This window comes from Molothrus aeneus, chromosome 10, assembly GCF_037042795.1.
Source record: "Molothrus aeneus isolate 106 chromosome 10, BPBGC_Maene_1.0, whole genome shotgun sequence".
Taxonomy (NCBI): domain Eukaryota; kingdom Metazoa; phylum Chordata; class Aves; order Passeriformes; family Icteridae; genus Molothrus; species Molothrus aeneus.
The window spans coordinates 11,221,200-11,246,657 of NC_089655.1; the positions used below are offsets into that span (position 1 = coordinate 11,221,200).

The window sequence follows — 25,458 nt, forward strand, 5'->3', positions numbered from 1 at the left end:
CAGTTGTATTAATATTTGTCATATTGCAAACATATTACATCAGTTACCACACTGAAAGGATTTTTTTTTGTCATGTTGAGGTAGTAAGTTTAAGGAAGGTAGCTGGTGTCAATGTGTTACTGCCTTTTTCCTTCGGACCCATCCTGTTTGGTTCAGTGAAATGGCTTCATGCAGCACCAGGGAGTGCTGCTGGTTCCAGACCAGCTGGGTTGGACCCTGGATGCACCAGTAGCTGTTTGGCACTGGGATGGTTAGTTCTGAGAACTGGGGGTGTTGGCAGTGAATGAATTTCGTACATTGAGCAGAGTCCATCAGAGCTAGCTTGGTCAGTGTCTTTGGTGCTGTGTTCTACTACAGTGCAGATGGCCTTAGGAAGAACTGGTGCACTTCAAGGCTCTCGGGGGTTTTGGACTGGGAGTTCAGGAGTTTTTACTTGTCACTGAAATACAAACCTGCAGAATGAGAGAGACAGAAAGAAGATTGTTCTCTGCCATACCTCAGATATATCACATTATACATCTCTGTTTTATTTGAAAACTGCTGTGCTCTTCCAAGCTTTGTGGCTGCTAATTGGTACCAAGTACTCTGTACTCAATTTTTTCTCATAATTTAGATTTTTCTAGTTCACATGTTAAACATGCTATTGCTTTCTCATTTGACAGTTTAATACAGGCTGTTCCAAGGTCTCCCTTATGCTCACTCACAGAATAGTTCTAGACAGGCACAGAAACAAAATTTTATATAGAAAAAAAAATTGGGGAAACTAGAGTTAACTTGGCTATAGATTCAGTTTCCTTGTACAAATTTTTCTGCAAGTCATGAAAGAACTAAGAGTTTTTGAGATAACTGGAAAAGGTTTTTTCTTCCCTTTCATTATTAATGTCTGTTTTGTCTTGGAACTAGCTTTGCCTTGATAAATGAAAAATGGAGATGAAAATTTTCATATGTGCATTTGGAGCAGGAAGGTCAAAATCAATGATGACTGAAAGCTTACTTTACACTCTTGCTCAACTATCGTCTTGTTATTTCTGTAGAAATTATTTCAGAAATCGTGATTAGATAATTTTGATTCTGTTTGGTTGCAAGTTGGATTTCAATTTTTTAAGTTTACAGTTGCTACATACTGGGTTTAAAAACTTGCAGCAGTTGTTACCTGTGTTTTATAATCAATTCTTACTTTAGAAAACTGGCACTGCTCCATGTTCCTCTGTTCCCCATTTCAGGCCTACTGCTACCAGTGCATTGGTTTGGGAAAGGAAGTGGTGTAAAGGGAGCCTTGAGAAGAGCAGGCAGGAGCTCTCCCTACCTTCCATTTGGCAGATGATGAGTAAGCTGCCAGTCCTTTCTTGCCTCACTGAAAAAAGCTGCATGACAGATGGCCATGTCATCATAAATAAAAATAGATTGTTGTAGTTCAAGACAGCTCAGAGCATGATTTCCACATTGCTTTTCCCCAATGGCTGCTGCCAAGAAGTGCAGAGAGCACTGTGCATAAAATCCCTTTGTCCGTATAGGAAGTAATGCTGGAAAATTAAAATTCCAATTTAAAAGTTTTAAAATTACAAAACTACATCTGCTTTGCAAACAAATGTTGCTGTTGGTTCCCCAGAGAAATGCTGTTTGGTTTGGTCAGTGGGGCAGTGCAATCTGTGAAGTGTGGCTGCAGCACTGAGCTGTTGGATGTGAGCTGCCAGCAGAGCCCCTTTGTACCTCTGTGCCCCCCTCTGATCCTTTTGTCCCCAGCCCAGCTACCCATAAAGCCTTTGGAAGAGAGGCTGCTGTGCTGCTGAGCTGCTGCTGCTGTACTGCATTACGTGTGAGAATCCATCAGTGAAGGGAATGAGGGAATGGCAATCTGCATTCCCCTGCTGGAATAAGCAATGGGTACTTCAGTAGGGACGGTTTTATTGCATTGGTCTCCTGCCCATGGTCACAGATCATCCAAAGAACTCTGCTCTGGTATTTATATACAAGGAAAACAAATTCTTAAAGGGATCTTAGATTCTATATGCACCTTACCACCACTAAATTAATTCCTACCTTCCTCTACCTTATTATTACCTTACAGAACTTAATGGTGACATTTACTAGGCAGATAGTCATTAATGGAGAAAAGCCTGGTGCTGTTTTACAGCTTCTAATTCTTTGAAGAGTTCCTGTTCTGATCAATGATTCACTGACTTCCATGTAAGGAAAATCAGACCCTTAATCAGCAAGGAAGTATAGTGTCAGTTACAATGTGCAAGGCCCAAACCATCAAAAGCATGTAAATGATCAAAAACCAGTTTCTATATTTAGCTGCCCCACTTCATAAATAATTAATAACTAGTTGGTGGATGATTTAATCTTAAAATATTTTATTAAGCACTGATAATAATGCAGAAATCCATGTAATAAAACAACTTTAGAGAAAAAGCTAAGTTGAACTGAGTTGCTATAAATATTGCACTTAGAATTCTTATTTTACGTACAAAACTCCTTAAAAAATTGGACAGTTATAAATTAACATCTTCCAAGTAATTGGAATTGGTATGTTTGAGATCAGATGGCTGTGCTGCAAACCTCTGGCTTTCAGCCTTAGGAGGGTCTGTTCTCCTCTGGTACATGGGATGATTTCACTTTGAGCCAGCTGTGCTTATGTGGACAGGAGGGAAGGAAGGGTCAGCGTGGTCATACTGTTGGCAGTCACTTGTATTTCCATGACTTAGGCTAAGTTAAAATGATTTTTCAAGACAGATGATAGAACACAGTTGCAGAGTTCAATTTTGACATGTTTTGTTTTTCAAGGCATTTAGGATCTTTGAGTTCTTAGTCTTAAAACTCATGACAAAGCTGTTGGGATAGATTTTGCCTCTGCCATCTTCTTCTACCTGGCCCATGATGATGTAGTTTAAACCTAGAAAGGAGAGAATGAGATTATGAGACAGAAATCTGGGACATCATTTGGTAAGTACAGTTCTTGACCTGTGGTTTCTGTTCATTTCACTGTTTGTTACCAATGCCTTCCAACATTTCTTCCTTCCTACCTGCAACATTTACTCCCTTACCCATCTTTGCCATGCTTGTTACACCACAAACTAGTTATGTAAAAATCAAGCTGATGCAGAGCTAAGTGTCTACTACATAATTAAATATATAGGGGATACTCTTTAAACACAGACTGTCCAGTCTGAGAGGCACTAGAAGAGCCCATCAACACTGGATAACCTAACCACTGTCACCCAGGGTAGAATATGTCTCATTAATATTGAATATTTTCACATTTGCTCAGCTTGTAGGTTAATGCCCTTAAGCAATAATGCTCTTAAATCTTCTCATTCTCTTTCCCTCTGCAGAGATGTAAATATTTTCCAGATACATACAGAAGCATTCAGGCAAGGTGGACTTAATGAGTGGTAAGACCTGGCTTTGGACAATTCAATTGGATCTGTGTATTTTTATGCCTTAGAAGGGTTGGGGATTTGCAAGGTCTTGGGTTGGAAGGAATGGTATCACAGGGATATAAACAGAAAAGTTCAGATATTATGTAATGGCTCTTAAATAATTCATTGAGATTTAGGATGAGAAACAGAAGTGGTTTGGAGCCAGAAGTCTGCCTAAAAGGAGACAGTTTGTTTCACCAAGGACATTATTATGTCTCCTAGTGTGTAGTTTTCAGATAACTAAAGGCAAAAGCTAATTTCTGATCATGATTTTTCACTTTGTTATTGCCCACTTTGAGATAATATGCTTAAGCTCTGGTAGTATCTAGAATGATATCAGGGTTTTTTTGATGCTTATTAAATTACTTTGACCATTTCCTGCTATGACTCTGTTTATGTTCTCATGTTCTACCTGTTTACTTATGAGGCAAAGCTAAAAACAGTTTTATTTTTTACTTAGTTACTTCAATAAAAAAATGCTCTCACTATTTCTTTTAACACCTTTACCACAATTAACTGGAATTTATGTTGGTTGATCTCTGTATATTACTTAAGGTAGCTTTTAGCAGTACTGGCTGTTTGCAGATACAAATGCTATGAGTATTTCTGTAAAGCTATACATACATTCAGGAGATACACAAGAGTGGAACTTGATTCTGCCATTTCCTGTGACATACTGCTCTTCCAGCTTTAGCAGGCTTGTTGTCTTTCCCTTATAAACAATTGTGTATAAAAACTAGCTCCAGAATACATACATGTAAACACAAAATCTATCTCAGCTTCATCTGAGAAATGAAGCTGAAAATCAGATTTTATCTTGCATCATGTGGCTTTTAAAGAAAAAAGTTCTGCAAACTCCTGTAATCTACGTGAACCTAATCCTTTTCCAGAAAAACTGAAAAATGCAATAAACCTCTGGATTACTGGTTATTTTAAATTTATTTTAATACTAACTGCTGATTGCAGAATAAAACTATGGTAATTTTTTTTATTTTTGTGGCTATATTTCTAATAGTAATTTTTATAACTGTTATCTTTTATAAACACACAAAGCAGTTATTACTGTGTACTTACCTCTCCTGATGAGAGGACACTGCTTACACATAACAAGAATTTTGGCACTCATATTCTTGCCAGCTTGCTGGATTGCTAAATTGCCCTCCTTATATACATTAATGATGGATATTGTTGCATGCAGACTGCCAGCCCGTGTTACTGTTGTGATTACAGTTCCAGTTATTACTAAAAGAAAAGACATTTGATATATTTGGTATATTTTTATTATTTTTAGACAAAAATTTTGAGGCATCATAAAAACTTTTTGCGTCTATTAGTGCCTAATAAGGAAACAAACAGTACTGGGAACACTTACTAAAAATACGAGTATCACTGCTAATAATTAACTCACTACTGTCAAATTTTGGTGGTACCAAATATGAAACTGTTCTACAATGTGTCAGTCTCATGCAAACCCAGTTCTCTGATTTCAGTTAAACTGTACAATTTGATACTTCTTTTAATGTGTCGTTTTCAAATTGTGTAGAAGTTGAATTGAAACTCTTCGAGCCAAAATCAGAATTCCCAGCTCTCTGACACTCCCAGATGAGGAGCAGGGAATAGTTAATGCCATAAGAACTAGATTTTGATCTGCCTGAGGCCTAATACAAACTTATTTCAGCTGAATGTATTTACATATCTCTAGTTACCATCTTATCTCCCAAAGACCTCTCAGTATGAAAATCAAGACACCTTCTTTTCCCTAGGATGACTAAATTAACTGGTAAGCCATCTTTATTTATCCAAAGGAAATGGTAATTGGTATTAACAATTTGGTTTATTCTCAGGTCATCTTTTTACACCAGATATTCTATCTAGGATAAATTCGATCTTCAATTATCAAGTATGTACAGCCAGATTTATTTTACAAAACTGCATAATGCACATTTTGGCATTTTGTAAATTTTCACATTATCTTCCTCTAATGCAGAGCTTTTAATTAAATAGAATGTTCCAGGTCAATCAAGAAAAAACTGTGGATGTTAAACTGCTGGGTATTGCAGCTATATTTCTAGGAACAATAAAATGAAATGCATGATGAAAGAGAAATAGTTATTATTTTCTAAAATCATAAATTCTGCAAATAAACTTCAAGTAAATAATATTCTATGAACAGACTTCTTATTCATACCTTAGGATATGCTTGCATTCACAGTAGCATATAAAGTATTTTTACTCTCACTCCTGTCATGGAATAGACTGAAAAATGTCAAGTATTTGACAGAAGATGGGAGAGAAGAATGTGTTTTCTTGCTATGATGCTAGGGGAAAAAAACCAAGCTTTATGTAGTGTCATTTACCCTGAGCCACAAAGCTGGGGTGTGGTCAGTAAGAGGAGACCATTTATGGTTTGGGTTTTTTCCCTGCCCGTTTCTGTTGTGCTGTACCAGCCTGTAGGGGCTGCAGGTTGGAAGGGGCTGTGGTCAGGGCTGGGAGGGGCTCCCTGAGTGCACCCTGAGTGCTCCTTGCCCCAGGGCACAGCCACAGCCTCCCCTGCTGCTGGGCACCATCAGGCACAGCCACCATCAGATCTCCTCAAACCTCAAGGGATTAGCAGTGCAGTAAGAGGGAGTCAGCTTAAAATGAAAACAGGGTGGTGGCAGGGAGTTTTCCCATCAAATTGCCAGGCATGTTATAGGGGATTAAAAAAAGATTGCAGTATTAATATGGGAAAATACCCTGACACATAACTGAGCAGATCAGCAGTGCCAGGGCCCGTGCTAATGCACAGCAAACACTGCTTTTCCTGACTGATTTATGTCTGTTACACACAGCAGTGCTTGGAAGCTTCCATCCCTTCTAATTTATTTTCAAAGCATTTTGGAAGCGTATACACTGTGTTGTGGAACAGTCTTGGCTGCTTACAGAAAATGGAGATGACAATCCAGTAACTGAATCAGTGAATCCTGGGGTTGTCTTACATTGTCATTTCCTTCTCAGACTGAGAAGGTAAGTTTGTCTCAGATATCTGTGCAGTGCTTATTTCAGAATATCTCCAAGAATGTACTGAGTGAAACACAGATACTGATGTCAGATACATAGATAAGCTGGTGTAAAAATATCAGCCTATATATTAATGGAAACCCAGAACTACATCTGGGAAAATTTCCTTGAGTCTAAAAACACAGCAGAGAATGAATAAATAAAAAGAAACTTTGCTTCCTTACCAAAGTTGCTTGAACAATAATTGCTTTCTAAAGTCCCACTCCTTTTACACTTCTGCTGGCACAGGGCAACTGTAGGTTTCACAGCTTTTTGGAAGGAAAAAACTAAATTGAAACTGAAATGAAGCATTTGATACAAATGAAAAGCACGATGTTCAAAAAAGACAAGAACAAAGATTAATAATCCTGATGTATGCATGAGCCAGAGCTGGCATTTCAGGGATGGGCACCACAGTAACAATATTCCTTCTCTCTGCTGGCACCTCCAGTCACTGTCTGTTCAGGTGTCTCAGCTGGGTCTGTTCCAGCAGCCTGAGAGAATGGAAGTTACTCAATATTTGTGTGGCATCTGAAGCCTGTCACTGCTGCTGCCATACAGCCCTAGCAGAACACCTCCAGTACCACAACAGGATGTTACAGTAACACTTCCCAGGGAGGAGGTGGCCTTTTATTGGAAATTACTACGTTGTGATGAAAGGGATCAGAGTTCAAATTCCTGACCTTTTTTTTCCCCAAATTTTTCACATAGCTTCATGTCAGGTAGTGTTGCATAGTTTTTCTTCATGAAACAAGATGTTTGAAGTATGGCTTTAACATTAGGGATTGACATTTCCTTTCTGAAATTGAATGCTTTGTTTATAAACAACTGAATACACTTGGCATCTTTTTCCTACTTGGGTGGATGTTCATAGTTTCTGTGCATCATTCCATGTAACATGGTAGGATGCACAGTACTTTAAGGTTTTTATGTCCTTTTCAAATTTGTTTGGAATTAGCCAGTGACATAGGTATTGTAAACATGGAGGTGACACTGACAGATTTAAGAAAAAAAACTACAAATCCCTATATAACCTTAATTTCCAAGAAAAACTAAGTTAGTTAGGACAAGTATCTTTGCAGTTTTTTACTTCAAAATGGAGCATTTTGCAAAAGTTTTATTCAGCCTATATTTTTTGAAAAATAACTTCTGACTAACTTCTAATCAGTATTCTTGTACTTCTTTTTAATTGAATAATTTTCCAAGTTTCTAAAAATGAACAAATGATATTAAAATTACTTTGCCTTCAGTGCAATGGCCGAGGCTGTTAGAAGATCTGCACTGCTCATTGTTTTGCTTTTCAAATCCAAAGTTTAAAGGTTAGGCTTCATAGTTTTTTATGTATTTTGGGCTGGTTTGTTCCTTTCTTTCTGCAGTCTTCTTGGTATTTGAGTCTTTAGAAAGTTAAATGCCTCCCACAAGGAAAAGTGTTTTAAAGAACAAGTCACTATGTCAATGGTACAGGTCTGGCAAGTGCTTCCTATCTCAATGCTACACACAGCACACCAAAAATTTAGAATTTAATGTTTCTTGAGTCTTTCAAGTTAGTGTCCATAGTAGGAGGTTAGGAAATCCAGCAGGCAGATGATTCCCAGGTGCATGCCAACGTGGTAGCTGCCAAAATTTTACTGAGGTGCTCTGCTTTTTCTAAATTTAAAACTAGGATTATGTGTTACAAAAGAATCTTGTTTGGTCCTTTTAGGGCACTTCTTTCTTTCTTTTTTTTTTCAGTTTAATAAATTTTGGTTGGTGACCAACTTTGCTATGACTTGTCAGCAGAGGCTGTCTATTGTTTGTAAGGTACTTTAGCAAAACATGAACTGGAGAAGAACTGAAATAAAAGTTTAGTTGCCTAGCACTTTACATGTAGGCACACTGACAGGAAAATGCATGACTTTATCCAATGATATGATAAAGTCATATACCTCACCACAGGTATTGGATTAATCTTCATTACTTTTACAAATGTGTTATAGCATTTATTTATTTCTGCAAGTACTAATATTTGTATGTTCCATAAAGACTGATGTAATTCTTGAAACAGCTTACTAAAGTTTAATATTTTATTCATGCCTGGAGTTCTGTGCAAGTTTAAGCAGATCTGATTTGCAAGATATTAAGATGAGTCTCTTTGAACTGGACACTTCTGGATGCAACTGATGGCTCAGAAATGTAACTGAACTGTAGAGGTTTGGTTTGCTGTGGTTTGTTTTGAAGATCAGAAATGCCTACACTGTGCAAAACTGATCCCACCTTGAAAGGACTTATTTCTGTCTGCCTGACAAGTCTTTTGAACACCTTGCCTCTGTTGCCCTCTCTAAGATGAAGCAGCCTGTTTTTATTTCCTAACACTGATGCTGTCATGGAAATTGATTTGCAGTTAATTGGTAAATTCCACCTCTCTTGCCTGTGGAAAACCCTGAACAGGGTTACTGACAGCCTGGGTTACTTGAGACCAAGTGTTTCAACCAATAAGGTCGTTAACAAGAGCTTTAGAGTGAAGAAGAGCTGAATTATTTATTGTTAGAGTCACATCAGGATGATTTACAGGTCACTATGGTTTCATTTTTTTCATGTTTATTTTTATCTATTTTGAATACCTTCATTAGCAGGATTAAAGCACCACAGATCCTTGGTTTCCTGCCAACAAGCCATTGCTGCCCTGATTTGTGATGTGCTTTAAGTACAAATCAGGTTATGCCTTGCAAAAACATCATAAATAATTTGGTTTTCTGCTATAATTGTATCTGAAATGCTTCACATTCAGGTTATAGAAATTCTAAGAATTTATCCTTTCAGTATCTCAGTAATGAGGTATTTTTGGCAACACCTTCAGAGAAATCCAGCTCTGATCTTTCATATATGCTGTCTAGTCTTAAATACAAAAGAAGACTTAGTTTTAGTGAGACATATTTCTCTGTAAGTTCCAATCACTAAATATTTTCAAATAAAAATTATGCTAGGAGAGTGTCATATTGACAAGGTCTTGACAGAACCTGAAGAGGGCTCAATTGACTTCCATACCAATTTTGCTTGATCTTAAAAACTATATGAAGAAAAACACAGTAAGATTTTTACATATCAACAGAAGAAAGAGTTCCTTTAAATAAAACTATTTCCCAAAATATTCAGAAATTTTTATTAAACAGAAATTAGCTTCTCCATTCTTCTATGGAATGTGCTAGTTAACTGTCCAAAATTGAGAAGAGACAGGAAAATTCTCTCAGGTGGAATAAGTTACTTTTATACTGAACTCCTGCCTGGATAGATTTCCTTTAAGAATGTTAAGTGTATTCTCCCTTGAGTATATTCCAGTACTCCCTTGAGTATATTAATTTTAATTAATTCCTTCAACATTTAAAATACTAACAAACTGTAAAACTTGAATTTTTAATCTCATTTCTATCTTGTATTTCTGTAACTCTCTCCTTGTCCTGGAATAATTAATTTTTATAGGGAATGAAATAGAGCCAGTAAGACTTACTTGAGGTAGCAGGGACTGTTGTGGTTGTAGGCAGAGCTGTAGTTGTGGGTAACTTTTTTGGTCTAAATTTATAATGGCCAATAAAACCATCAGCTGTTAAGCTTAAATCAGATAAAAACTGAACGAGCAGCTCATTTTTCTCAGACAGAATAGGCCTAAAATTGAAAAACAAAATAAAATATTTCCATTCTTTCACATGTCAAAGCCAAAAAGCATTAATAACATTATTAAAAAAAACCAACACTCCAGACTAATACTGAAAAATACACAATGCTTTGCTGGCATGTCATACACTGGTGTTTTGAAGATGAAATGGTGAAATTAATTTCCATTAATCACCTAAACCCCTTGATTCCTGAAGTTTATGTCAATATGAGTATTGTTCAATTCTTCCCAGTGACTTCATTGCAAACTTCACTTCCATGAAATGGAAGGGGTCAGATTAGGAAAGTGGGAAAATACATTGAAGAAATCCTCTGTACACAGGGGAAGTAAGTAAATGGGGTGTTTTAAAATTTGGTTTTGTTTAGTAAAAAAGATATTGCACAATTGGAAGGGCTATGAAAATTCCTTAAGTACTGGATGCTGCAACTCTTCAAGAAACCCAGCAAAATATAAAATGTTTTGGGTTATTACTTCTGTGGGCTCACTTTTTGTCAATTATTAGATTTTGATTACCCAGGATTTCTTTGAACCCTTAATGAGGTCTTTGAAGTAAAAACTTGTCATTGTTTCCCTTTTTTTGGCAGATTATCAGAAATCAGTTTACTCTGATGGCCAGGTCTGATTTAACCAAAAGTAAGGGGCTGATTAACTGGAATTCTCTGGATTTAGCTGCCATGGTGGTTGCCCAGATTAGACTTTCCTTGCTGCAGTATTGACACAGCCTGTGGACATAGGAGGGCACTGATTATCAGCTGCCAAGAGCTTTGTTCTGCTTCCTGAACACCAGGACTACAAGGCCAAATCTGAAAGATCTGACCCAGTCTGTGTATCCTGTCTTTTTAAAAAGGGCTGAGAGGAAAGTGAGTCAGATAAAGTGAGGAATAAGCCAAGGGGCCAGAGAGCTCAGCTGGGTCCTGGTCCTTCAGTATCTATAATCAAAACATACACATTATGTTCATATTCAGCTACCATTACCACTGGTGCCACACCAGTATCAGTAGCACTGGGGTTGTTACAGTGGCTAATGAGGCTTGAGGGACAGCAGAGAACCTGGGCTGGAGCCAGGGTTAGTCATGGAGAGAGAGAAAATGGAAAAAACCTAGAGAGACACAAGATACTAAGCAATTTCTACATGTTCTGTTGGAGGTACAAAACACTGCATTTAATTTAAAGATTAAAATGTTTTAGAAGCCTTGGACAGAACTGTTGGCAAAATGACACACAGTGGCAGTGAAGTTCCCAGCTAAAGGAAGTTACTTACTCTGGTGGACTGTCTCCACAGTACTTCCCAATTCTTTGGGCATCATTGATTTCCCCACCATTAAACACTGCAACGTAGTCATATCTGCAGTAGTTGTCTCTTTCCACATCAAACTTCTCAAACTTTAACTCTATTAGCTAAGGGAAAATGGAAATAAGTCATTTAGGTTTTGACATGCAGAATTTATTAATACTTCTTGTAGTAAGTGACATCTTCATATAAAGTACTATTTAATTTTTCTTTCAATAAAGGAAAATTCCTTAATCCACTTAATTGTGAAGTATTTTAATCCACATGACTTCTCCAACTAATAGTTCAGCATATGACTCTAATACTCTGTAAAACGTTTTCTTCTCAAATGTATGCAAGTAACTTCTGATAAAGTTATTTTTATGAGTGAATGTTAGTAGGTGTTAGGTGTTACAATGCTCTTAAAATAACTACAGCAAGTGTAAGCAACAGAAAAGGAGCTTTTAATGTCATTGCATCTTTCAAGATACACTAAAGAAAAAGGCAAAGTTGATACAAGGCATTTCACTGACTTCATTAACAGCAGGGCCTAAATCACTGTGGTTGCCAATGCTGTGTATACTTGATGCAGAATTAAAAACAATAGAAATTAAAATCTTGATAGAAAGAAAATTAGCAAATAGTAAAACTAAACCCAAGAGAAAGTAAGTACTGAAAGGAACAGTGTTTCCATGTCAGATTTCCATAATTGTTGAGGCTTTACAAGTCATAAATGGGAAATAGTATCATGCTGGTATTTCAGTACTTATGCTATTATCTCCAATGACTTTTATTTATGGAATTTTCTACTTAAAGAAAAAAAAAACAATGTACAAGAAAACAGAAATGGAATCTACTACTCTGGAATGAAGTCCTGCAGAATGACTCTGTCAGTCATGTGTGGCAAGGAAGAAAAACACAACCCAACTGCTGCATGGAAACAGAGGTAATATATGCATTTAGGTTGCTTCTTTAGATGAAGCATAACAGTATTTAAATCATCTTCCCATAAATAGCACAAATAAGGCTTGAATGACAAGACTGATTTGTGCTGATTGTAGATCAACCTTTATAAAGATCTGACTCAAACAAAGATGGTATTAAATCTTCTAAGATTGTACAAAGAAGTAATTTGTACATGGCATGTACTTTATTTGATTACTGACATAGCAAAAGTTATCTTGTTCTACATTCATAGTAATGATAGCCTGTTATCACCTGATGTCTTAGTTTTGCTTGGATGTAGTTTTGCACTATTAAGATATTTAAGGCATAATTTTGTTAATTTTGTTTCCCATGAAGTATGAGTAACCTTGGGGGACTTGATTTCAGAGATGACTAACAGGCTCGTTTCAAAACCCTCAGTATCATGATGAAAAAATGCACTTTAAATGGAATACCCATCTGAATAACATGTTTGTGATCAAAAAAGATGGTAAAGAAAGAAGTAATGCAACTGGGAATAGAAATGCTAAATTTTTCCATAGCAGGCAAAACAGCAGGCCATAGTATCTACTTCACTATTGTTCAGTAAGTGCACTTTGCACTGATAAGTGTTTCATGATAGAATAGAAGCTCTTCATGATCAGGAGAAGCTCCTTCATCTTCTGTAATAAATTAAGTAATTATTGGTTTGTATTTGAAACAACAAAACAAGAGTGCCTTGTTTTATTGATCACTTGCTTATGAAAGGGAAATAGAGACAACACCACCTAAATTCTGGCAAATGGAAGACTGGGGAGCTTTTTCTGTGCACTTGAAGAGAGATGCTTATTCACTACTTAATGGAAAATGGCACTGTCAAAATTCTGCCTTTTTTCCATGCAAACAACCACTGTTGCAGTACATGAATAATATATATTTGGAAACAGGTAGATTTGTGGAATAGAATCATCAAAAGGCACAGGATATAATGCCCTTATTTTTATGCTGATATAACCTTTCTCAAATCTTCTCTGTGAGCTTAGGAAAAGTTCTTAGGCTTATCTAGAGCCATTTGGAAAGAACCAAAGTAATCTGCAGTTTACAGATAAGGGTTTAAAAATCACTGCCTATCTATAGGATTGTTAAATGGCCTGTATCTAGCAAACAAGGAACGTGCATTAAAAAGGAATACAGGAAAGACTAAGCTGACATACTGCTTCAGTTCAAGGGAGGAACTGTCTTGGTAAATGCAAAAGTAGGAAAGATCAGAAGAATATATTTATCTGGGGCAGCTTTTTTTATTTCAAGGATTAGTCATGAGCAGAAGATGAAGAGGAAAGTCATCTTTATATGTAAATGAATTTTAAAAGCTGAATGTGGCAAGAAAAGTAACCTACCAAACATGCTTGTCAACCAAAACATTCAATCATTGCAGACCTCCTGCTAAGATACAGAGCAGATGGCTCAGCAGCAACCAGAAAATGTGCAGCTAGGATTGAGATTCGCCCTCCAGTGTAGGGAACACACTTGTGGTTTGCCATGCGTGGCACAAGAGCCCTCTCAGTCTGCAGGCACATCTCCTCAGCTCCTAATGAAGGGGGAACATATGCTCTCATGGCATCTAGCTAATAAAGCAAGCATGTTATGCGATGGAGCCTTCAAAATACAAAATAGAATAAACTGCTTTTATTAAATTCAATCAGCTCCACCTGAGTACCTCAATAGTAAATGCTCAAACATTGTTAGACTCAAAACAGCATTGGTCATCATCACGTTTGGTGCTGAGACGATCACATGCCCTGACTTCATTTGCATGGTATTTTTTGAATTAAGAAAATAATGTTTAAACCCTCCTTGGCTTAAAAGCCTCAGCAGTCAGAGATGCTTTAATGGGATTAATTTCGGGGGGTGTACCAGTGCGTGGCCCCTGGGGCTATAGGGGAGAGTAAGGCGGGACGGCCGGAGCGTGGCCGTGCCTGTGCCCGCCGTGCTGTGCCCTCCGTGCCGGCCGGGTGCCACCGCAATGTCCCGGGCCAGAGTGGGCAGCCGCCCGCTCTGTAGTGTGGGTCTCTGTCGGCGCTGGAAGCTGAGCTGTGCCAGCAGGGCCCTGGCAGCGCCTTACCTGGTTCTTCGGAGCTATGATGTGCCAGGAACAGGTGACTCCTGCGGGGTAGTCCCGCTCTGGCCAGTTGGGCGTGTGGAAGGAGCCCGAGGGTTTCTCCAGCCGTCCCCCGCAGTACTGGTCCCCTGCAAGGCAGCACAGCGCGGGCCCTGAGGGCGGCGGCCGTGCTGAGGGCGCCTCCGCCACAGCCCGCCCAGACACGGCCGAGCCCTCCGCCCCAGCTGAGGCACCTCTGGCAAAACACAGCTAATAAACGGCAAAAAACCAGAGAGAGAGAAGCATTCCTGCAAACACTGGAGGAGGAGAAGCCGCAGGTACTGGAGGAGCCATCCCCGCAGCCCATGGCAGCGATGGTGGGGCTGACAGGCACTCACAAAGGAACTGCAGCCTGGGGAGCGTTCTTGATGGAGAGGGGTCTTTCTTCCATATCTCCTGCCCTCAGTTCCAAATTAAAAACTCCATCAGGTGTGTAATCCTTATCTACAATATTACTATGAACCTTCTCCTTAAATTAACTACATCCAGGCAAAGTTATTTAATGTATCGTTCAATACAAGTTTACAACAGGTAGGCCTGATAAATTACTCACCACCTGCACTGCCTCTGCCCAACAACCTGTCTAGTCAGGAACCATACCAATAGCAAAAGCCTTGAAAAAGAGTCACTAACTAGGGCAATACCACCTCCCTGTGACCTCCCAGCCTCTCACTGTTCATACCCTTCCCAAGCACCAGACAATGCCTTTATTTTTAGTAATATCTGATAAATTCTGCTTTGATATGTTTTTGTAAGTGGTTTTAAACCAGGATAGACAATCCACAATGTCCCCTGGTACAGTGTTCTACTGATTCACAGGCCACAGAGAAAAATCACCCTCTCCTTTCCCTTGCAGCTGCTTGCTCATCTGGCTTTTATATTGAAAGAGATGGACTGAGGTCCTCAGTCACTTCCTCCACACCAGTCATGACTTCAAAGCCCCCTCCTACAGTCCCTTTGACTTTCTCTTTTCCAGCATGAAGAAGTCCATGCTGTGCAGTTGATCTTTGTGTAGGTGATGCTCTTTTAACTCTATCATACTTTTTGTGTCTGATTCCTTCCAATAATTTGATCATATTCAGTTCTGAGATGGGAACATCAGAAAGGCACACTTTATTCAAGATGTACATGCATTATGGATTTATAAGGGCGTGCTTTTTGTTGTTGTTGTTTGGTCTTTATTTTATTTTCTAAAAATTAAGTTTATGTTTCTTTTTTGATACCTATTAAGCACTGAATTGATGCTCAACTACTGTATTCATAAATTATCTACTTTAAACCTAAGATCTCATTCCAAAACAGTAAGAGTAAATTCAGAACTTGCTGTACTGTACACAAAGTTAGGGTGTTTTCCCCTTATATGCAACATTTATCTATATTGAATTTAATTTGTCCTTTTAATGGATAGTTATTACCAGTTTACTACTAGGTACAGTTCTTCCACTACTCTTAGACTTGTCAGCCTTTGTCCTTACTACGTGATGAACTAAGATGGCTAAACAGTTACACTTTGCTATTTGCTAAGCAAGGTAATTAAAAAATATGTTGAATAGCACAATCTCTAATATCACTGGCACCAAATCTTTTTAAGCATTAATGTGGCTCTGGATAGAGCCGAGTTCTATTTCTCCTCAGCACATATGTAATGGTTAATTACCTCTTTCGTGTGGTTCTGCCGCAGAAAACTTGGCAATGAATCCACTCCCAGCAGTGTTAGCATCTGAAGTCATCTGCACCAACATTTTATTGCTGCTGGACACCAGGGCCCCTGGTTTGACAGTGCCACAGAACCTGCCGATGCGCTGCCCGTTGGCGTGGCCACTGTAGACATCCACAAAGTCATAGCGGCACAGGCTGTCGCTCTCCAGGTCCAAGTACCGGAAAGAAAGAACCACCACTTTTCCCTCTGGGACCTGCAGAGGAAGGGAAGGAGGGAGACATGCATCTGCAAGGGTGACCACATACCTATCAGATCCCACTGTTTGCACTACTGTTTTCATGCCCTTCACCTCCTGTTCAGATGAGCTCTTTTTATCAACTGTATTCCAGGCACAGCAGTTTTTAAAGTAACTTGGACCAATCCTTAATAGAAGGTTCTGGCCATCTCTTGCCATTATCTTATTTCTGATCCAGAGTATCTGCTAGTCAGGCTCATGCAGTAAATTATAAACCAGTTCAGCTTGGTGTGTTTCTCTTATTTTCTGCTGAAAGTGTAGAATCAGCCATGCAGCTCCCTGTCACCAAGCAAAGTGAGGAGGACGAGATTAATATGAAAAAAATATGGAAAAAATAATTTACCATTTTAAACAAATGAAATGGCCTCTCTCTCTGATTTGTGTTACCAAGTTTCACAGTTTGAAGGAGTTTTTTAATTTACTGACATACATATCACATTTATATATAAAATTGGAAATTTTATGGCTAATACTGTACAACCCTAATATTTAGTTACTTGAGTGTCTGCAGTGAAATAATTCTATTTGGAAAGACAATGTAAAACTATAAACAGAGAATTCAAAAGAACCACTAGTGGGTGTCCTCAATACAGAAGAGAGGTTTTTTTCTGAAATATCTGAGGAAATATAAGACAGGGCAAATCTTCTTACATGTCTGCATATGGACATTGCAAAAGAGACAAGAGTACAGAGAAGGATGTAAATTAAGACAACATAATTGTTTACAAGGAGAAGAACATTTCCTAGGATACAGTTACAAGCTTTTAAGAGAAAAATCAGCATACTGAGAAGTGAAAACTGTTCTAATAAAGCACTTAATGCTGTGTAACAGAACTGAAGAAGGGAAACAGTATTTTAAAGTGTAGAGAGACCCTAGACAGGCAAGTGTAATTATCTGCATTCAATCCATATCATGGTAGAGTGGTTAGCTATTAAAATAATTGCAGCTGTTCTGCTTTACTGAGACACTACTGTAATTTTCTGCTTTAAACATACATTTAATATATCTGCATTAAGTTCATATTTAAGCAACGTTATTTAAGAGTCCATGAATTTTTTTCATTCCTTAACAGTGACTCATTTTAAAACACTGGTTTGAAATAAACTAAAACTAAACTGTTCCTATATGAAATTGTCAAACTGTTTTAACATTGAGTCTCAACAGTTAAAAATTGCTTGTCAAGTATAGATGGAAGTGCTATAAATGGAAGTGACTGCTTTAACCCACAGAAGATACTGACAGAAGCCACAGCTCTAGTTGTACTGAAAATGTGCTGTAGGTGTGTTCAGGTTACTCTTTCGTGTGGCTGCTTTCAGGCCCAGTGCTGATACTGATCCTGCAGCAGGACAGATTTCTGCTTGAGCTGTTCTCAGCTGCCCAGGGTCCATGTGCACACTTCCTGACCAGCTCCACTGCAGTTCCTGCTGCTGGTTTCAGAGAATTTTCCTTTTAAGTTCAAAGTTCTCTCAAAAATGCATTCAGGGCCCCACATCACTGCTCCTACTACAAAACCACTACTAGCATAATCTTGAATTTATTCCTTGAATCACTGCTCTCATATCTAAATCTCTTATTGCATTCACTTGTATTCTGGTCTGAATCACTAAGGAGCATTAAGGCTTGGTCATTTTAACATAAAATGAGCTAAAATGAACTTGGTACTCCTGCCAGAAGATCTGACTATTATTTACTACAAAAGTCTGTGTGACTGGACAAGTCAATTCAGAAATGCTGACTGTAAAATTAGTTACAGAAACCTTTTTTCCAGAAGTATGTATGTAAAATAGCATATCCTCTTTTGGGGTGGAACAGTCATTTTCGTAAGTTTATCCAACTGGTATGACAGGATGCAAACGGGGTGACCTTTAAAGGTTATCATGTTTAAAAATAAACTATCATACCTACAGTTAAGTTTGTCCAACATGTTCCACAACAGCGTCTTGCAGCTTTGGCTAAAGCTTGCCCATCTTTAAGATATTTCCCCTTTTCCTTCCCCTGTTTTTGAAAGCTGAGCACAAGTTGCTCTAGCATATTAGATTAAACAGTTTTATCAATGCTTATGAGATTTTTCCCTATTTTCTCAGCCTGAATTGCTTCTTTGAATATACCTGCTCTCTCCCAGAGTTCAGAAAAGGAAGTGGAAATGTGAGAGGTGGCTGGTTCTGGGGTAAAAAAAGGTCATTTTGCTGTCCTTGTAGAATTGCACTCCGATTTAGCCAAGTGGTTAGCACTCAGTAACGCTGATGGTACTCACTGACAGCTCTGGTCCAGCTGACCCAGCACTGCTCTACTCACACCAGCCCCAAGGCACTCACTGTGCCCCTGGACATGCCACTCTCTTGCCACCCCAGGACGTGGGACAGAGCCCTGCTCAGGAGGGAGAGGATGCCAAAGCAGCCAAACCCGAACTGCAGTCAGCCATTCACTCAAGCCTTAGGTTTTGTGGTTCATGGTATCAGCGATTCTGTGCAGCGTTCTGCTTCCTTCTCCTCTCCCCACCACTGGCTATGCTGTACTGTACTGTACTATCTTTCTAATTATATTTCATTGTAGCTTTTAATCTCTGCTTCTGTCAGTTTAGTCTATTTGAACTTGGTCAAGACTCTTCCCCATAGATGTACTGACTTCTGTTTCATGACAGTCTGTTAAAAAATGGGTAGGAAAAACTCAGCCACATGGTTGTGAACGTTTAACATGGAGCCTGCTGTAGGTTTTAGTTGTCAGAATAATCCTTGCTCATGTTTAGCTGAATTTGGAGAGGAAAGTCATTTAAAGAAACGTGGCAGGCCCTTAATTACAGTCACTACTTACTGCTATTACTTTTATTTTTAAAATATACTTGCTTATTAAAATATTTGTCATTCACAAAAATAACAAATTTTTTTCAGTATGTTAAATCAGTTAAAATTTTGTGGTCCGAGTAGATGACAATCAGAAGTGCAGAGGATGCTGGTTCCACATTCTGGCAGCAGCTGTTCCAGTTTGCAGCTACTCCCAAGGAATCTTGTGCTAAATACAGGCATCTTTGCATAACTGGGCTTTTCTTTGATTTCTACCATTTTGCTTCTTTAAATGTTGAGAACTAATGTGCTAAAATCTGCCAATGGCTGTCCCAGGACATTTAAAATATTGTTCCATGAGAAACACAGGGGAGCAAGCAAAGGCCAGCATGACTCAGTATTGTTTACTTTGAGCCACATCTGAGCCTGATGCAGTAAGATGGGACACCTCAGAGGAAGAACTGGAAGGAATTCAGCTCTTAAAAGAAAAGGGAAAAAAAAGAGGGAGGAGTCAAAGGAAGAATGATGTGATGCTTCCTCTGCAGGGTGTGCCTTATTTTTGTTTTATCCATCCAGCTGGTATCTTTCAACAACAGAGGCACTTCATCCTCTGCCTCTCCTTGTTACAAAGAGGGCAACTGACCCATACTCACTCTCTGCTTCCCTTCTTATTTGAACTCTACAAACTACTTTAGGTTCAAAAATTACGATGCTGAACTAATGCCTTACTCCTATGGAAGGCTAAAGAAATTTTTAGAGGGAGTTTTTGTACAGCATAATTCCCTAAAATCATCTGTGTAGATTACTAAACTCTTCAAAAGGGCATGATTATTCCATATATACAACACACCTCAAAATAAGGTTGTGAGATTGTTTTTGGTTATCATTCATTGCAGATATTTCATATCATGTTAATCAAAGTTCAGTTACCTTTAAAGTAGTGATGCTGTTTTTCTGTTGTTGTGACTGAATACAAAGCCCTCTTCATCAAAATTACATGGTTTAGACTATTTACTTTGAAGGGAGGAAACCCCTTAAATGCCAACTTTCACAAATATAGTTTGTCTAACTTTTACACCTGGGTTTATATTGGGTTGAATATATATTGATATATGTTTAATACAAAAATGCTGCTTGTATGCTTTGCTATAGCAGTCCTAGGTAGAGTTGAAAAATACAACAGCTACCTGCAAGCCAAATGTATTATTTCTCTCTTCTGAGAATGAATGTAGAAGCTATTTGGAGTTACATCCTGGGAAGAACTATGATTTCTGCCTAGTTTCTTGTTCTCTATCTCCATCTCCAATTTTAAAAATTTGTATTAGCTTGCTCTTCCTGACAAGGGCACTAGATTCTGTTCATCTTTTTCTTTTCCAGCAATACAACCAATGTGTAAAGACCTGTTTTCTACTGGAAGGGCATACGAAAATGAACACTTAAAACACAGAAAAAATTATTTAAAATATTCTGCTCCCTCAGGGCAGATTCCCAACTGCCCTGATAAGTAAAATTTTCAAACTTTGCTTATTGTCAGCAAACCTGCTGGAACGCAGCTCCTGAACCTATAAAAACATAACCTTACATAACTCTGACAGTTTCCAGTATTATTGTTGCACATAAAGTTGTTGGAGTTTTATGGGAACTAAGCAGCCTGCCAGAAAAACATAGGACAGCAGTTCAAATTCTTGGACTATGTGACACTTTTATGTGAGGTGATGGCCAAGAAGGATTACAGAGTATTAAAAGTAAGTGTATATGACATATTTCAGATAAAGCTATATACATTACTATAGGAAAGGAAATAGCTGTACAAATGACTTAGCAAAGCCAGTGAAAAGCTGCTGGGTAGTGTGCCAAGGCTGTAATAGAACCACAAGCATGTGCTGAACACTTCTTAGAGCTCTTAGAATAGAGAAGCTGTTTTCTTTAGCCAGCTGAAAAAGTCCCAGTCTCTTGAAATAACAGAACCATAATTGAGTTAGACTCTTCCAGCTTTAGCAAACTAGTTGGAAAGATTTCAGATGATACCTGAATGCTACATTGCTTTATCTGTATTGTTTTATCTGTAATGTTTATTTATTTATCTGTAATGTTTTCTAAACCTGTTTTCCTCTAAAGAACGAATTAGCTCTCATTCTGCCTTTCTTTCTGCATTTCTTGTGCAGATGATGAAATTCTGTAGTTGAGAAAACAAGAGCTTCATGCTTCTCATGACCCAGACATAAAGTAAATCAATGTCTCTATCAGTCTTGCAGGCTTGTCAGATCCTGCATTAGGAGAGTGTTTTCAGAAAGGTGTTCACAGCCCTTGGCTAAAACGGACAGGCAAATGTCTTATTCACTTTCTAAGACCAGATGCTAAATGAGGAAGACTAACAGTAACTACAGAGTATTTCTTCATGGCACTGTAACTGGCTTTCTTACTTGGGTGCTATTACAAGCTATTCTGAGCCTCAGCAATATTTGGTGAAAGGATTTTGTTGTATGAATTCAGGCTAACCAGACCCTTGAGTGTACCATTTTGCCACAATATGGTAAACCATGGTCTTTTTAAACAGAGTACAGGCTTAGTCTTGCAGGTTTATTAGTCTTGCCTTCCCTGCATCCTTCCTGCATGCCCCAGAGACACAGAGCATTCTACAGTTGATGGGGGAAAAGAAATCAGCTTGGCTTAGTGAACATTATTTTTAACAAAACAGGCGTTAAATGGGCTGAGGGCACAAGCAAGCCTGGACTACCCAGTTGTGCAGCCCTTCTCTGGCTTTGTGCAAACCACAGAGGACAAGCAGGAGGCAGTGAAATGGCAGCACAGCAGAACACTGGGAGTCAGGGTGATCATGAAATGACAGAAGCCATCGAATTCCTCCCATTGCCAAAAAAGCTCAAGTGCAGACACAGCTCTGCTACAGCTCTGTAGAAATGCTTCTCACCGTGCCCAGGCTCACCTGGATGTTGGCATCTTGTTAGCAACAGCCACATAAAGTCTGCAATTAAAGCACTCTCTATGGACTTTCTAAGTACAATAATTTGTTCTCTTCTCCCTCTACCCCCCAGATTTGAAGGGCAGACACATGACATGATTCAGTAATTGCTTCTTTAGTGCTGCCTCCATTTCTTATTGAAGTTTTTTAGTGGTAAAAACTTCATGCTGTTATAAGCAAAATTATTATCTCCCTCCAGATTCAATTTTGATCTTTTGAACATCTAATACTGAGTTACACTGGTAAACTCATTTTGTATGTTTTTCCCTTTTATTTAAGGCATGTGTTTATGATTCCAAATGCAATTTGCATCTGCTCCTCAGACTGCAAGGTAGGCCATGCTGCCTGCTGTCACCTCAGCCCCTCGATAGCAAGGAAGCAAGTTTTTGGGCATGCACCACTCTTCACATCCTCTTTGGGATAAGGTCAGACACAGCTCAAAGGTAACCTCTAACTGACCCCAATAATAATGCAACAGAAAGGTGCAGAAAGCAGCTCTGCAGCTTCACTGGGATCTTTCAGATAAAACAATTAAAATCACAGCACTCATTTGGTACGAGAATTGTTTTAAAGTGAACATTGTAAACAGATCAATGTCTCCTGCTCTGCGTCAGCATCTCTATAGTAGCAGGAAACAATTATCCTGTGACATCCTACTCTCCTGCCAACACCTAACCTGTGATGCAGTCTTTCAACTGAACTTGTCTTTAGTGATCCTGTCAACACACAAACGAACTTATTTTTTATGCCATACTATTTTTTCTGTAGGCCCAAATGTCAGAAAAGTTCTTGGTGAACTATGTCTAAAAAAGAGAGGAAATTTGGTGGGCAGTTTCAGAGGGTTTAATTTGTGCAGATATGAGGAAGAGTAATCATTCACTCACATCCCCTTCTCTGAGTCTGTGGATAAGGACATCCAGACCAGAAGTATTTAGTCCTAGTTGTTTCATGGAATCTGTTGTCCATGAATATGATATCTCTGCCCTACAGCCTCATTTCAGCATCAAAATATCAATTGTGCCACATGGTTCCATTTCACATAGTCATTTATAAATGTAACAGCACTTCCCTACTGCTCTCATCTTGCTGTATGACAGACTCCAGATGTCCTGGCTGGCAGAACACTGCTAGCAGCACACTTCAAGCAAACCTGCCTGAATTTTTGGGGGTTTTTATGTCTTCTTGCCAAAAAACTTTGCTTTTCATACTTTCCACCTCAAATCTTTCCTTTGACAGAACTCACTATTGCTTTCCACAGTGACAGAGGGGAGATGTTTCCTTGTAAATGAGTTAATTTAAAACAGTTAGATGTGCATCAGGGAAGTCAATGAAAATTTACTTCTGATATGAGGCAAGGCCAGTTTGTTTCAGCCACTATTATCATGTTACATCAACCCTAAAAAGCTCCAGATAGTTGAGCTACTTTGAGTAACCGAGTTCATTATTGCACATATATTACCCCATGTAAAACACAGTTTAACAACAAATAACTGTTCATTGTCTTCAGCACTGATTTTGTGGTATTAAAAATTCTTACGGTGATTTTCCAAGTACATTTGCTGTTTGGTGGGTAGACGCCAGGAAATCCTTCACTCCCAATAAACCCTGACTCTCCAGATACAACTCCTCCACATGTAAATGTAGGCCTGAGAATAATAGAAAACAAAATTCATTTATTCTTTGTATAAGGGGCACAAACTGTCTCAACAGCTTATATATTTAAAGCCATTGCTAACATGGAATATGTTTAATCATTTACATAAAATCACTATTGATATAGAATATGCAATTTAATGTGCGAACTTGGGTGTAGAAAAAATTAACTACTTGGGCCTTAATTCTGGGTCAGCACAGACTGTTATCTCTCCCTCCTTTTTTACTTCCTAAGACCAGTGGTGTGCCAATGTGATACATCATTGCAAACTGCTATTATAATGGAAAAATAATTATTAAAAAGTCATTAGCAATGACTTTTTATAAAACATATAATAGTAGTTAAAATAGCATTGATATAAAAATTATTTCTCATTCCTTTCTATGCTTTGAACTTATATATTTTAATCAAGGAAGTCTCTGGTACCTTTTTGTACCTCAGTAGCACAACCCACCCAGTGCTGAGCCCCGCTCCTGGTGCTGAGCCCTGTGGCCCAGCTGTGCTCAGGGCTCAGCTCAGGTGCTGGTGCCGGCTCCGGACACGCGAGAAACCCTGGAAAACCTGCGTGGAACCTCTGCTACCGCTGAGCACACGAGGGTGAGCGAACGCCCTGCCGAGCTTTAGACAGCGGCATGCCTCACCCTATCATACTGTTATGTTAGAGAGGTTACAGACTCCCGGGCTCCGTGGGCAATGCTCCTGCCCTGATGCAGTCACGGGCACGGAAACTCCCGCGCACCCCACGGAGGCACGGTGGGAACGCGACTGCAGGGGACGAAGGGAGGGGAGGGCGCAGCGGGAGCTGCGCGGGGACCGAGCGCGCCGTACCTGTGCGGGGGGGCGGCGGGACGCGCCGCCGCCAGCAGCAGCAGAGACGGCGGCAGCAGCAGCAGCAGCGGCGGCAGCGGGACGGCGGGCGGCATCTCAGCGCGGCAGCGGCGACTGGGGCAGGGCTGGGGCCGCGGAGCCGCTACTCCGACCGCCGCCTGCTCCTCCTGTGGCTGCCAAGGCCGGGGGAGGAGGCAAAGGCTTCCGCGGCCCTCCGCCCCCAGGGCAGGGGCCCGGGCAGGGCCGCCCTCTCTCCCCGCGCGGGGCGCGGGCGCTGCCCCGGGTGTGCCCGGCCCCGCCCCGGTGCCTCCCGGGGGCTGCGGGCTCGGCCCCGCGCACTTCGCGCCCGCGGGTGCTGCCCGGGTGCAGCGCCCCCCGTCCGCCGCCGCGGCCCGAGCCCGCAGCCCCCCGCGACGCCCCGCTGCCGTCCTCAGGTGGCACAGGGCGGGTGTTTGTCCCGGGCATGAATGAACTCAGTGTTACCGGCTGTGCGATCGTCTGCAGCTCCGCCAAAGCTTGAAAAATAGTAATGCTGCTTTGAAATTTCTTCTTTATTTAAATTCTAAAGTAAACTTGAAATGCTTCGTTTTGTTTACCGGTGGGTAATCCTGACCCATTTAGTAGCCTTTTCGCTCTGGCTGTGAAGGATACTCTTTAAAAGGCCGTGGCAGAGCATTCAGTGATGAACTCAATACTTGGGTGTTTTACAGAATTTGGGCCAAAGTTGTTTGAGAAAAGAAATGAAAAATTAAGCCATTATTCTTATTTTGAACACGGTATTCTTGTTGAATATGACAT

General features: G+C 39.6%; 1 protein-coding gene across 1 annotated transcript; it reads right to left on the reverse strand.

The window, feature by feature from the left end:
- Positions 1 to 2,335: 2,335 nt before the first annotated feature.
- Positions 2,336 to 24,758, reverse strand: PCOLCE2 (procollagen C-endopeptidase enhancer 2). The gene is made up of 9 exons (XM_066556275.1): positions 24,661 to 24,758; positions 23,716 to 23,824; positions 16,120 to 16,375; positions 14,427 to 14,551; positions 11,372 to 11,508; positions 9,946 to 10,100; positions 6,647 to 6,730; positions 4,497 to 4,664; positions 2,336 to 2,896 (listed from the first exon to the last, which is right to left on the reverse strand). The coding sequence occupies exons 1-9, from the start codon at positions 24,753 to 24,755 to the stop codon at positions 2,760 to 2,762; spliced, it is 1,266 nt and encodes a 421-aa protein (XP_066412372.1). The 5' UTR covers positions 24,756 to 24,758; the 3' UTR covers positions 2,336 to 2,759.
- Between the last annotated feature and the right edge of the window lie 700 nt (positions 24,759 to 25,458).